General features: G+C 37.8%; 1 protein-coding gene across 1 annotated transcript in view; it reads right to left on the minus strand.

Annotated features, from left to right (window-relative positions):
• Window positions 1-1,655: 1,655 nt before the first annotated feature.
• LOC143389999 (zinc finger homeobox protein 4-like) overlaps window positions 1,656-14,313 on the minus strand; it is a 139,349-nt gene continuing 126,691 nt past the window's right edge. The window contains 6 exon segments of the mRNA XM_077107992.1: window positions 1,656-2,694; window positions 2,696-7,088; window positions 7,627-7,668; window positions 7,671-7,743; window positions 8,258-8,458; window positions 8,678-8,811. Of these exon segments, the coding sequence (XP_076964107.1) occupies window positions 1,656-2,694; window positions 2,696-7,088; window positions 7,627-7,668; window positions 7,671-7,743; window positions 8,258-8,458; window positions 8,678-8,811 (5,882 nt within the window).

Below are 14,313 nucleotides of genomic sequence, written 5' to 3' on the forward strand. Positions count from 1 at the left end.
TCTCATTGTAGATGGCAAACCATAAAGAGTGTGGAACAAAGTGGTTCTTGTTGATACTAAATCAACTAATTCTGGTTTCAAACTACCACTGCAATTCCTCCACGTAAAGTACTAATCTTCCTTATTGTTTAATACAATTTGAGTCAAAATTCTGTTACTTCCATCCAAAACTTCCATACTAATTCACAACCACTAAGATACAAAGGGAATCTGTAACTGTAATCATTATTCATCTGCTTCCAAAGGTCATATGTGTAGGACTCTCATCAACAGGTGATGAAAATATATTTTAATTGTGCTGATAATGTGAACATAGATATAAAAAATGGCATTTTTTCTGGAACTTGGATATTTCCCTGTTTGAAAGGCATTCCTTATTATGTAGATCACTATTTCTCAACTGTAGGCTACAACATTTCAGGTTACATAATTTTCTTGTGGTCAACTATCCTGTAACATGTGCGATATTTAGCAGAATCCTTTACTTTCATTCACAAAATACCAATAAAAAGTTACTCTCCCATACCCAATCATGACAACCAAAATTTTCTCCAGATATTGTCAAATGAACCCTGGATAATAAATTTGCCCAGAGGACTAGATTGATTCAGAATAAGTTAAAGACTGTTACTGGTAATGAAATGTGGTTTTGACTTTCTTTAAATCTTCCAAATAATTTTGTATATCTTTCTTTTGACAATATTCTAAAATTACTTTTTAAAATACTTCTTTAATAATTGTGTGAATAAACACACAAAATAGAAGCTCACCTGTTTGATCCTAATAATAGTAAACTGGTTTATGGGATGACTAAGTTATATACTAGGGTCTAATTTTAACTTGTTTTAACAGCCCAGTTTGTTATGCCTTAATTATAAAACTAAGCTATGGCAGGTCAGATGAGTAGCAAGGCATGGGATAACAGTAACCAATAGCAATGGATGCTACAAAATTCAAAATTTCATAGTACTACTGAAGTACAATTATCATAGAAGTCATAAACTTTAAATAATGACTTATTAAAAGTTATTAAAAGTTATTAAACTTTAGATATGAACTTTATTACGTGCTAAGTGCAACACAGGTAGATTTCTATGGCTAGAGGGCCCTCAACTTTTGATCTTCATTGCACTTATTGGGCAGACAAATTGAAAAAGAAAAAGAAAACAAAAATTCTGCCCCTTGGAAAGAACATAAGTTAAAAGACTGATAAATATAATATTTAATGTTTTGCATTCTTAATAGGTATATCAAATATTATGCAACATGTTTGTGTTGGAACGTCATTTGAAATGAGTTTTGAAATTGATATATACAAATAATATTTCTAAGGTAAAAAATATGATAAATTAATCAATACATTGCTAAGAATCTGCTATGATCTATCTAGTCTTTATTTTTCTTCATGTGCAGGTTGATGTACTTCTTGGTTATTAGAGCACTCTCTCTCTCCTCTCTCTCTCTCTCTCTCTCTCTCTCTATATATATATATATATATATATATATATATATATATATATGTGTGTGTGTGTGTGTGTGTGTGTGTGTGTGAAATAATTTATAATTTATTTGGTTTCACTTACTGAAATTAAAAGAAATCCAAATTTACCCTATTCTTGGTCACTTGTGATTGACTGCTTAGTGCCATCTATTAACTAAACTGACTTTCCTTTAAATGATTTACTGTTTGAATTTTGTGGAAATCCAGGCAAGGAGGATGGACTGTTCATTCCGGGGAGAAGCACTGGAGGAAGGCCAGGGAGTCCCGGATAGGCTGCTGGCAAACTGATACCATGGAGGGAGCTGCTGTCCATCATGCCTGGCTGCTGTACAGTTAAGCCCAGAACATCTGAAGCTCTCTTTATTTGATCAAATTCTTGCTGTGCCATCAGCTGCCGAGCAGTAGTTGGAGCTAAATAATCTTTCTTCCTATCCAGCTGACTGCCCACGGTCTCTCTCACTTTTGAAATGTGCTGTTTGGAGAAAATATGATCTCTGATGGACAAGCAGGCAGAGTATTTCACCCCACAGAGAGTACACTCTGGTTTGGTGCCTCCCGTTCCACTTTGATTGATCATGAAAGGCTTCCCTATGTTGATTTTAAATTTCTTTTCTTTTGCCCTTGCGTTTTGAAACCACACCTGGACCACCCGTTTGGGCAGACCAATCTCATTGCCCAGCATTTCACATTCTTTCATGGTTGGCGTTCGGTAGTCACTGAAGCTAGCCTTGAGAACCTTGAGTTGAAGATTGCTCATCTGGGTCCTGAAATGCTTATGACCTGGCCGATCATTACTTTTGGATTTAAAAGGGTTGCTAGACCCAAATGGATTCGGTGAGCTGGGATCAGCTATGCTGGAGGTTTCACTGCGATCAGCGTTGTCATCAGGGTCATCTGTGATATAAAAGCTTTGGTCGCGGTCACCATCTTTCTCATTGAAATGGATTGATGGACTGGTAAGTGAAAAGAGAAATTTGTCATCGCAGACCTCAGTTGTGGGTGTGGTTGCTGGTTTTGGCAAAGCATCCAGAGTTTTTGGCTCTTTAGGAGAGAGTGCTGGTTTCATATCTGCATAACTTCCTGTGGTACTTTCCATCTCAGTGTTTCCCTCATCTCCAGTGGTGGCATCGCTGATAGCTGTATTGATGGATGAAGTCTCATCAAATTCAGCTTTAGTTTGATCATATCCAGACAGGAGGGGCGTTTAAATTCTCTACATCCTCAGGACATTCTGCTTTAATAGAAGAAGGGCTTAAAAGATTCTTCGGTGACAGCTCTGCTGTTTTACTAACAGGTGTTGACACTGTAGAAGCCAATTCATTCTCACTCAATAGATCAATTTTAGTTAATGGCAAAGACGGATAATCAAAATAAATGTATTTCTGTGGGCTTTCTCCTCCGTCCTCTGTGGATATTAAAGGGCTTGGTGGCAAGCTGTAACCTGCCTGCTTTCCTTCATTCCAGTGCCGAGAGCGAATGTGGCTTTCTAAAGCTGACTTTGCCTTAAACAGGGCTCGGCAGAATGGACACAATTTATGAGACTGTGCTGGACCCACTGCCCGGAACTGGCCTTTCCTTTCTCGTGCACGTGTATTTTGGAACCAGACTTGCACGACTCTTTTTTTCAGCCCGACTTCATGTGCAATATGATCGAGCATTTTGGGGGTAGGATTGGAGTCTAGCAAATATTTCTCATAGAGTATTTCCAGTTGTTCGGGGGTGATTGTGGTTCTCAAGCGCTTATCACGGTGTTGGTCTTCACCGCTATTCCCACCCTCCTTTTCGCTGCAATTATTATCTTCTTTGTCATCCAGTTTCCTTTTAAGGGAAGCAGCAACAGTGCCTGGGGTGGTAGCGTCGTGGGAGGAACTGGTCTGAGGTGGCATTTGTGTGAGAGAGCTACCCAGGAGCTGTCCAGTCATCAGAGGGTTGTTGGGATCGAATATCATGTAGGGCATGTCCAAGGGCCTTTCCAAGAATGGAGAGTGAAGGAACTGGTTTTGAGCAGCGAGGAAGTGCATGTGCTGGTGCTCCTGCCAAAGTTCCAGCGTTGGGAAGGCAACGGTACACTGATCACATTGGTACTGCAGTAACTGTGGAGGTAGACTGTTCTGGAGAGAAGTCATGGAAATTTGCAGTGGACTGGAAGGGACTGGGTTTTGAGAGGCCGAGGGAGGTCTTCCAATAAGTTGGGGTTGTTTGGGTGGCTACGGCTGTGGCTGGGCGGTGGGTGCCTGCGGTGGGTCTGTTGAAGTCGATGCTAATGATGGGGCTGGTTTGGTGCCTTGAGAAGGGGGTGAAGGGTCACTCTGATTTGGCTTTTCTGTGGGATAGTCAGGTTTTGGAGAAGCCTTCTCAGGTTCTGGTTTGGGTGACGAAATCAAGGGCGTGCTAGTCCCCGAGCCAGAACTTACAGCAGGGACAGTGGAGGTTTTGGCTGCATCCGTTTGTCCAGACACCACACAATGCTTGTAAACCACCTGATCTGTGGCATCAATGGAGTCTTCCGTCTGGCTTTCATCTTGGGCATCGTCATCTTCATCCTTATAACACTGTTTTTTCTGATGTGTAATCAAGTCAAAGATCCTGGGGAAAACCACATTGCACTTTTTATATTGGTACTGCATGTTGCTCGTTCGAATGTAGCGTTCGTTCGTGAGTTCTCTCTTTTCATTGTCTTTAGTTTTTGCTTGGTTCTCATAGCTCTTTTGTGCTTTCTGCCTGGCATTCTGGAACCATACAACAAAAACCAGAGTGGGTAGATTAAGAATGGTAGAGAGTTGTTCTATTTCATCATCTTTTGGGTAAGCATTGGTGTCAAAAAAGTCTTGTAGAACCCTCAGCTGGTATTTGGTAAACCTGGTCCTCGAAGACCTTTTGCTGAAGGAGGCATCCGACTTGTAATGTTCTAAAGAGGCGGGCTGTGGGTCAATTCGGATATCTTCCAAAACAGTGATTGGAGGGTTACTGAAGTTGTATGGTGAATCCTTATTTCTCTGTCGTTCCCTAAAAAGGGTATTTCGAAACCAGTGTTTGATAACTTTTTGAGAAAGGCCAGATTTCTCTGCCATTTCTTGGATCTGTTCTTCACTTGGAGAATTATTGATGTCAAAATAAGCCCTCAGGATTTTTAGTTGATCATCTGTAATTCTTGTCCGGGGGCGTTTGAACTGAGAATGCCTTAAGAAGTTTGGATCTAACCCGAGCTGCTGCTGGCAAAGTTGAGTGAGATCTGCTGAGAGAGTGTCCATCTGTGGCAGCTGCAGGGCAAGCGGTGGGGGGAGTGTGGGGTGTTGCACTGGTTGCATCTTGATGGAAGAAAAGAGTGGAAGGTCCAGAGAAACAGGCAGCTGGACCTGGGGGGTAGCAGAAGGTGGGGGTGGAGGGGGAGGGGGAGGAGGAGGAGGTGGTGGCGGAGGGGGCGGGGAAGTGGGTGGTGGAGCTTGCAGAGGGGTAGAAACCGTGCTTGGGATTTTCATGGGACCCATGGGAGAAGGCTGTGGGGGAGCTGGTGGCAGGGGAGGAGGCGGAGGTGGAGGTAGAGGTGGCGGTGGCATTTCAGGGGAAGATGGAGAATTTGGATAAAGCTTGTCATAGGCCTCCCTGTACTGAGGAGCAAATTTTTCTAGTGCTCCGTAGGGAAAAAATTGCCCATGTACATGCTCTTGGTGACTCTTCAGGATGAGAACATTGGAAAACAATTTACCACACGTTCCACATTCCAGTTTGTCAGTGTTTTCCCCTTCGCCACTCTTGTTATTCTTCTGTACCTTCTGCCTGTTTTCGTTATACTGGATGATTAATTCAAAACCAAAGTTTTCCAATAAAGCTTTGGCTGCATTTCCTCTGCCCCCCGAGGCTATTCGGGGTGGAGGGATGGATGGTTCTGAGGATTTTTGCTTCTTTATGTCTTTGCCTTCTTTGAGTCCTTCACCTTCATTTACAAATTCTTGCTTCGGTTTCTCTTGCTTTTCGGCAATTTCTTCTGCTTCCTTATAAGATGGTATGTCCTTCATGATCTGGCAGTCTGTATTGGCTAGATTGTTTTGCTCTTGTTTCAATAATTTGCTTGGCTGCTGCTGCTGGGGTGGTGGCTGCGGCTGCTGCTGCTGCTGTTTCTGAGGCTGCAGCTGGGGCTGTGTGGCTTGGTACTGTTGTGCTTGCTGCTGTAGAATCTGGAGTTGAGTTTGGCCAACATGATGTTGCGTTTGAATCTACTGATCCTCAAGCAAGGAGCCAGCCATTCCCGTCATGCCCAGAATACCAAATGTGGCAGAGCCTGGCAAGCCCAAATCTGGACCCAGACTGAATTCCGTCCCAGGTATGTAGAATGGAAAGAGAAACTGAGGCTGCTGAAACTGCAGCAGTGCTTCTGGAGTCATGAAAAAATGAGGCAAAAAGGCTGGCTTTAGAAACTGTGGCTAAAAGAACGCAGCTTGCTGTTGTAACTCATGCTGCAGTTGCATCTGAATTTGTGCTGGTGACTGCGGTGGGTGATGTGTAGGCTGAGCAGAGATTAATTCAGGAGTTTGCTTTTTATTTAATTCTTTGGCATCTAAGTGGGTATCTTTGCTGTTGACTGCTGCTAAACTCATGGAATCTAACATCCCTTGGCCAGGGCTATTTACGTTTGCTGCAGTGCTGTGTCCACTGGCCACATGCCCGCTGGGCTCCAGCTTTGCAGCCCTGGCCTTTGTCTGGTGGAGCACAGACCTCATGTGCATTTCCAATGTCGAGCTTTGGCTGTATGCAACATTGCAGATGCTGCACTTGTAGGGTTTGTTGTCTGTGCTGCTGTTGGTTTCTTGTGGGACAGGACTGGAGGCTTCCTGCAAAACCTTTTTCAACTTATGCAGGTGAGAGACTTAATTATAATGGACCAAAAGAATGTTCTTTTGGGTGAATGACTCTTTACACACTGTACATTTATATGGACGAGATGGATCAAGGAATTTTTCCATTGTAAAATTGGGCCCTTTTCTAAAAAGTAAGGTCTGCTTTTGTTCAGAGCCCAAGTCATCTGGAATAGAACTACTATCACTTCCTACAGGACTTGCCTTCCCTTCATGGTCTACCTCATACTCTCTCTCCATTTCCTGTTCTAAGCCATGGTCATCTTGGGCCATAGCTTCACTTTCTGCCCAAAGTTCACCATTCACGGGCAAGGAGGCATAGAGCTGTTGGAGTTCAGTTTCACTCAGTTCTGGGTGGCCTGCTTCCAAGTGTTTTTTTAAAGCCTGGAATGTACGGAAACTACGCTGGCAGAGGTTACACATTGTTGCAGCCCAAATTGCATGATAATGGGAATGTATCTGAAGCTTCTGCATAGTTTTAAAAGCCAAGCTACAATGGTTACAGCAATACTTATAAACATGGCGGTCAGAAACAGAGAGAGGTTGCCATTTTTGCTGTTCATTTAGTTGATCTTGCAGTGTGTCAGGGATTTTCACATCCTTACTGCTATTTTTATTCCATTCCAATATTTCTGGGGGCTCTTTAGCTGGTTTCTGCTCCTCACTATTTATTTCCAAGCTAGCCTTTGAATCCTCAAGACCTGCCATACTTTTCTCATCCATTGGGCTTTCACCTGTTCAGAGAAAGCACAAACCTCTGTTACGAAATCTATGGCTCCAATATCAATAGATTGTAAATAGGATAAATATAAAGATCTCTGACTTAACTGATTCTTTGGATATTTATTAAGTAATTAAATATTACTTTAAATATTTACTAAGTAACTACTAACAGCACTGGACTGGATCCTGAAGACATGATAATAAGTAAGAATTCATCATCAATCTTGCAGAATTTCAGGATAGGGAAGAAAACAAGTCAAAAGTAAAAAAAAAATACACTATGCTACAATTGGCATGATACCAAGGTGTTAGTTAATTAAAACAACATAGAATATTCTTGGCTGTTCAGCAATTAGATTTCTCAAGGACAGGTGGAGATAACCAGTTGTCAAATATGTCTTGGAAAATAAGGCTCACGGAAACATTGTACATTTTCTTCCTTTCATGCTTTTTAAAAATAAATCTTTAATGGTAAGAATCTTGGTGCACTGCCACAAGGGCAAGTCCCTAAGTGCTTTTTCCACAGATCTTCATCATAAGCTGGAATACCTGTATATTTCCCAGATGCCTCCGCTGTCATGGCTGCAGTGTGTCCTGCTCTGACTTCTCAGAGGTGGCTGCTGGCAGCAGCATACTGTTTGGCATCATCATGTCAGGGACAGGCACCTTTAAAAACCAAAAGGGTTCCAAGTTAAAAGTACTCCAGAAAATTATAAATTCCATCACTTATCCCATTTGACAGCAGCATATCCCATTTGCATTTTTCCAACCAAAGCAGGGACATCTATCCCTTCAGATTTCAGACCAATGCTGTTACAATGCTGTACTTTTCTTTTCTTTCTCTTAATTATGGTTTCAAGATTTTTGTAGGTCTATTTTTTTATAATGATAATCAAGAAACTTTGAAATGCAAAGTGCCCACATGAGTCATTTGATTAACATTACAGATATAAAAAGACTACAAAATACGTAATTAATTAGGCTATGCTTTGTATCATATTTTTTTTCTCTAAGCAAAAGAGACCACAAATGGGCCTCCACTGTGATTTCTATAACACAGTCAATAAAAGACCTTTCAGTAGCTCAGAAGAAATAAATTTCTACCAACCCATAATTACATATTTGCATTGATAGTTTACCCAGATCATGTCACACATGCATCAACATTTGGTATCCTTACTGTCATAAGCAGCTTCTCCACACAATCTGGAGACACACTGCGCAAATGAGTCAGGTGCAGCTGGAGATGCATTTTGTTGCTGAGGACGTCCTGGCAGAGAGGACAGCAGATGACTGGTTGCACTGAGTGCTGCGACAGCATGTGCATCTGGATCCGACTTTGGTCCCTACTATTGTAGTTACAATAAAGACACTGATAGAACTGGAAAAGATTGAATAAACATGACCTCTGTGAGTTAATGTATTTTGATGACTTCAGAACTTTGGCAGTAATACCAAGTGTTAATAATATTGCCCTTGGATATGTCTATGTACATTTCAATCACATGGAATTTGGGGGGCTCTTAAACTATTAGTAACAGGTAAACAAACAGACAAACAAAAAGAGATTTCCACAACAAAGGAAAACAACATTATTTACCTGTTCATGACAGAATTTATTGTCCTCTGAAGGTTTTGAACTTTTTGTTGCAACATCCTCTTCTTTAGCCAACAGGAGTGGCTGGGTGCCCCCTGCTACACTGACTTTTAGCTCCTTCTCTGGTGTGATTATTCCTGATTGCAAAAAGAATAGAGCAACTCAAATTATAAACATTATATCATAAATAGAAAATTATGTTTTTCAAATAACTGACTCTCAATTAACTGAGTCACAAAAAGAATTAGGCAAGCACTTTTAAATGATGCTCAGATCAAAAGACAAGAAACACATCTTTTTGTCCACTGACTAAGTAGACTTTATAAATATATTTTCAAAGGTACTCCTGTCTCATGTTTAGATAACCCTAGGTGGCCTTGAGAGGTTTATCAATAACATGTGCTCTCTGGTGTCCCAGAATGCCTTCATCAAATTAAAACCAATCTATTCCCATTCACAAATACAAACTCAGAAATTCATTATTTTTACTAATATCTAATCAGCTATTTCTTTTTGAAATCTCTGAATGAAGAGAATATTTCAAAATTCTGAGAAGAGCTGGCTTGATATAACTCAGGAACTAAAATATTTTGACATCATTAATGGATTTAAAAATCAAAAGGTTGTTAAAGCAAACCATACATTACATTGCTATTGCTATTGCTATTAGGGATATTGTCTTTGCTGGAGATGTTTTAGCACTTGGCTGTACACACAGCATTATAGGACAAATCTTAAGAAGACAATTGCTTTATGAGGTTAATCCAAATACTTGGTGTTAAAGACGACTTAAAATTTTGCTCAGATGAGCAATGTAATATGGTGGAGTCTCACACACATCAAAGAAAAGAGCACAATTCTAATTTCCCAATCTAACAGAAAATTCTTTCCAGCATCAATTTGCCTGATAATCTCCTCTGTGAGGCTGGATATTACAGCGACATTGGGTAGGCATGTCACATACATCTCACGACAAACACAAAACCTCATTTACCAGCCATTCCAATCTCATCATAGCACGGCATCATCTGACCTTTTTTCTGCTGTTTATTATGAGTATTTCTAATTTTAACTTTCAATTTTCACCATCTTCCAGTCAATTTGCAACTAAATTATTTCCAGGGTGAGGACACTATCACTGGACAACTGGGTGCAAATACATCTTGAAATGCAATGAAGCTAAACCATTGATTGCTATCAGACCCCGCGTAAATATATAGTCCAGGCGTAATCTGATTGTATGCTGTGCATGAAGATTTATCTTGATTTTTCTTCAATCCACATGCAGTTCATATAAATGAATAAATTGAAGTGATTTTTTTTCTTTTTTTTCAAAATAACCCACTTTTAATTTAAAAATAAGGTCAATGGTATTTTGGAAACAAAATAAAAATGAACAATATTTTTACTCTGGATACAGATGCATAATATATACCATATGAATAAATTCAGAAATCTCAAATTCATAACAAATTCAAGGGTTATACTGAGGAGACTAAATTAAAATAGAATCTAAATGATATAATGACAATAATTTTATTCCTTTAGGTTTGAATTAGTTCCTGACATACAGAATTAGTGCTGAGTTTTCTACAGATTACATTGATATTGATTTCTGAATTTATAAACATTGGATTTTATTTTAATTAACACTTTTGTTCTCTATTTCCATATGCTGTAGAGAAATTCAAATTCTTTTTAGATGTTTAAAAAATAACCTGTCATTTGTATTTGAATAAACTTAAATTTGAAATAAATTTAAAGTCTCATTATATTGATTAAAAAGTATCTGATTATCTGATACCTAAAGATGTGCTAAAACTGGGGATGTTCATCTCACAATTAATAAAAATTCATTTTTCTTTCTCAAAGGAAAGGCAGAATATAATTTATGCTTAGTAGATGTTAAAAAATTTACAAAAACAATATGATATTTAATATTTGCAAATTCACTGTTTACGTATCAGATCAAGTTGTGCAAAATTGACTGTCATTAGAATCAGCAAGTGCCTATCAGTTGCCTCCGCCTGTGAAATTTTTCTTTAAAAGTTTCTATTAATGAGTAAGAATATGCTTCCTTAGAAGATGAATACACCATGATGTACCCCTTTTCATTATATTTTGCTCCTAGTAGAATTGGACAAGACAAAATTATAAGTCCATTCAAGACTATCAAAAAAAAGTTGAAAAAAAAATGTCCATGACATTTGTTGCTTGTAGGCCATTTGGAGCATCAGAAATAGAATAAACTTTCCAGAAACTTTTATTAAATGTATATTCATGGGCTTAATTGAAAATACACACACACACACACACACACACACACACACACAAATGTGTATCTTATCCTGACATTGATATCATAAAAGAGAATAAAAGACCACACATTAGGGTGCCTACTTGTAATCTCAGCAGCTCAGGGGGCTGAGGCAGGAGGACTGCAAGTTTGGGGCCAGCCTGGGCAGTGCAGCAAGACATCATCTCAAAATAACAAGTGAAAAGGGCTGGAGGTTTAGTTCAGTGGTAGATTGCCCAGGAGTTCAATCCCCAGTAAACCAACCAAACAAACAAAACCATAAAAAAGTATTAAGTTCAAGATTTGAGACATTTTACTAAGCCTATACAGTGATGTGTGTTTTTTTGTATAATTTATACCTGTGTATTAAGGATATATTGCCTTTATTTTATGCTTATTATATTCATCAAAAACATAATTGCTTTGGGGGCTAGGTTTGTAGCTCAGTGGTAGAGTACTTTCCTAGCACATGTGAGACAATAAGTTCTATCCTCATCACCACATAAAAATAAATAAATAAAATAAAGGTATTACATCCATCTACAACTAAAAATATCTTAAAATACTGTTCTGTGTTGCATCAAGAAAGGAAAATTTAAGTTTCAACTATTATAGGGCTATTTGGCTAATTAACTGCATTCATTGAACCATGAGTTTTCACATAAGCTGTGAAGTTTCCAAAGACCATTTTGCTTTAAATTAAGAAGCTATAAAATTATAAATAAAGGCTAGCCTGCCTAACTTTAGCTATGTGCCCTAGAAATGAAAATAACTCATGGTAAGTAGAAGGAGAGAATACTGAAGTATAATAACATATGACAAAAATGACTCTTAAGCTTGAGGAGGTTGGGAGGACTATTTTTTTTAATATATCCTTATTTTTATTTATTTATTTATTTTTATGTGGTGTTCAGGATCGAACCCAGGGTCTCATACATGCAAGGCAAGTGCTCTACCCCTAAGCCACAACTCCAGCCCTGGGAGGACTATTTGTAAAGACAGTAGAAGACACAGTTTACATATATTTGTCTTTTATACTCAGAGGGGTGTTATCTCGAGTATAATATTATGCCATTCCTGGCAAAGTACAGGAAATTTGCTTGGTTGTTTTTCCTGAATTCTAATTTCCTAGACATGTCTTTTATTAGATAAAGGCCAATTAATTTTAGGAAGGTTGTGATAATGTTCTGTGATTAGTTAGTTTGTATTTGCAAACTTAAATTTGAAATAAACCCAGTTTGTTACCCTAGACCAGAAAAAAAATTGAAATAGATCATAATATATTTTGTGACATAAAGGACACCACAATATTCTTAAAGAACAATGTCATTTTAATGAATTTTAACTAAAAAATGAAGTCAAATTACAAATAAACACTACCACATAGATGAGCCAATGATTATCTGTCAGTTATAGGATTAGCTAACTTGCATGAGATTGCTAATATAAAAATGACATAATTCATTTCAATTCAGATGCCACCTACTTAATAACTCTCAATCCCTAAAATACAGAAGGTTGTAAAATGGTTTATACTCATAACAAGTGAGGAAAATCCAATAATGCATGTGTACCCCTAGCAAATCTTGAAAAAAAAACAATAAAACAAAACACTGAGTTTTTATTTATGAGTCAATATATTTGGTAAAGTTTGAATACTATAAAACCTGGATATAACAGATGTTATTCAACTCTAAATAACTCTAAATTATAATTACCAGTACAGTATTCTTTCTAATGAGAGTAGAATGAAAGAATAATTTTAATTGCAATAATGAAGGTTAATTTCCATCTTTCCTCATGTTTACTCCCTTATTAAAAAGTGGTCCCCTTAGCCATGGCAGAGACATATTACATTTTCAATGCAAATGTATTAATCTGGATAAACTCTATATTAATTCTTGTACTGCACAGAGCTATAATTTGGATTATAATTAATCTAAAGTGGCACTAGATTTAAATGACAATATAAATGAAGCATTAGGAGGCTTTTCTATTATACATGAATATTCAACAAATATAACTTGCATATTGCCATGTCTCATTTTGAGAGCTCCAGTCCTACAGATTAGTGTCAGTAACACAGCACAACAGCTTACACAAACATAGCCTCCCTAACGTGTGTTAATTCCTTCATTTTTAAAAAGTTCTATGTTTTATTGAATTTTTTGGAATGTATAAAGAATATTTTATGTCCTTAGATCATTTCACATTTAGTTCAATGAATATTTTTGAGAACAGTTCATTTCTAGGTATTTTGATTTAGAGATAAGTAGAAAAACATGGTTCCTACCATGAGCTCATGGGTTGGAAAGTGGGGAGAGGTGGAGTGTATATGTGTTTGTGTGCCTATATATTAGTTGTGTGTACACGTAGTATATATTTGTAGGTAGTTGCTGTATAGAGCCTGTATATACAGACACAAATACACATATTATACATATTGGTATATGTATGTACATATATATGCTATGCATTCTGAGTTGATTTGCCTATTAAAGAATAAATTCAAGAAAAAAAAAGTTCTATGTTTAAGTGGGGTCAAACTGTTTTCCCATCTAACATATTAAGATAGTAATTACTTTATAATTTTGCTAATATTCTTTTGACAATTTTAACTGATATAATATATATGTATATAGGATATGTTATGTGGATTGCTATTTAATCATTAGAAATATTTACAAAGCAAAAAATTCCATGTAATAATTTTTTAACCTAATAATTGTCAATTTAAAAAGCATAAAATCTTGTTAAAAAGTTCATGTTAATTTCCAATAACAAGAACTGTCTTGAAGGCTAGGAGATTTCAAAGCTAAAGATTTGCATCTCAGCATTTGCTTTTAGTTGGTCCTTGCTTAGAGCTAATTTTTATCCCTGCAGATACACCTGGGGAAGCTTTTTTATGGGAATAAAATTTGTTTTAAATAACTACCATTATGCAATATTCTGTGTCCTCTCAGACACCCGAGTCCTGTCTGTATTGTACAATTAGGCACCCAAGGAAGGACCATAACTCATCAGGCTGTTAGGGAGTCATTGGGTCCATTATTTATGCAGAGCAGTGAACAGCAGCACCAGTGGAGGTAGAGCCCTGCATCTGTGGTATGTTCGAAGCAAGACTCTTTCCTCAATGGTAAGATTAGATCCATTTTCAAAGGATTTCCAGAATCCATCCTTCACAAGGTACTAGACATTAGATATTTCATACTTCACATAACATCCTATATCAAAGTATTACATAGGCGCTCAGAAAAAGATAATGTGATATCTGGGTGTTTTACACAGGCTTCTGAAGAATAAGAAAGATACACTTTGCAATCTGTTTTTGTACTACTCTGAG

This window comes from Callospermophilus lateralis, unplaced genomic scaffold (assembly GCF_048772815.1).
Source record: "Callospermophilus lateralis isolate mCalLat2 unplaced genomic scaffold, mCalLat2.hap1 Scaffold_105, whole genome shotgun sequence".
Taxonomy (NCBI): Eukaryota; Metazoa; Chordata; class Mammalia; order Rodentia; family Sciuridae; genus Callospermophilus; species Callospermophilus lateralis.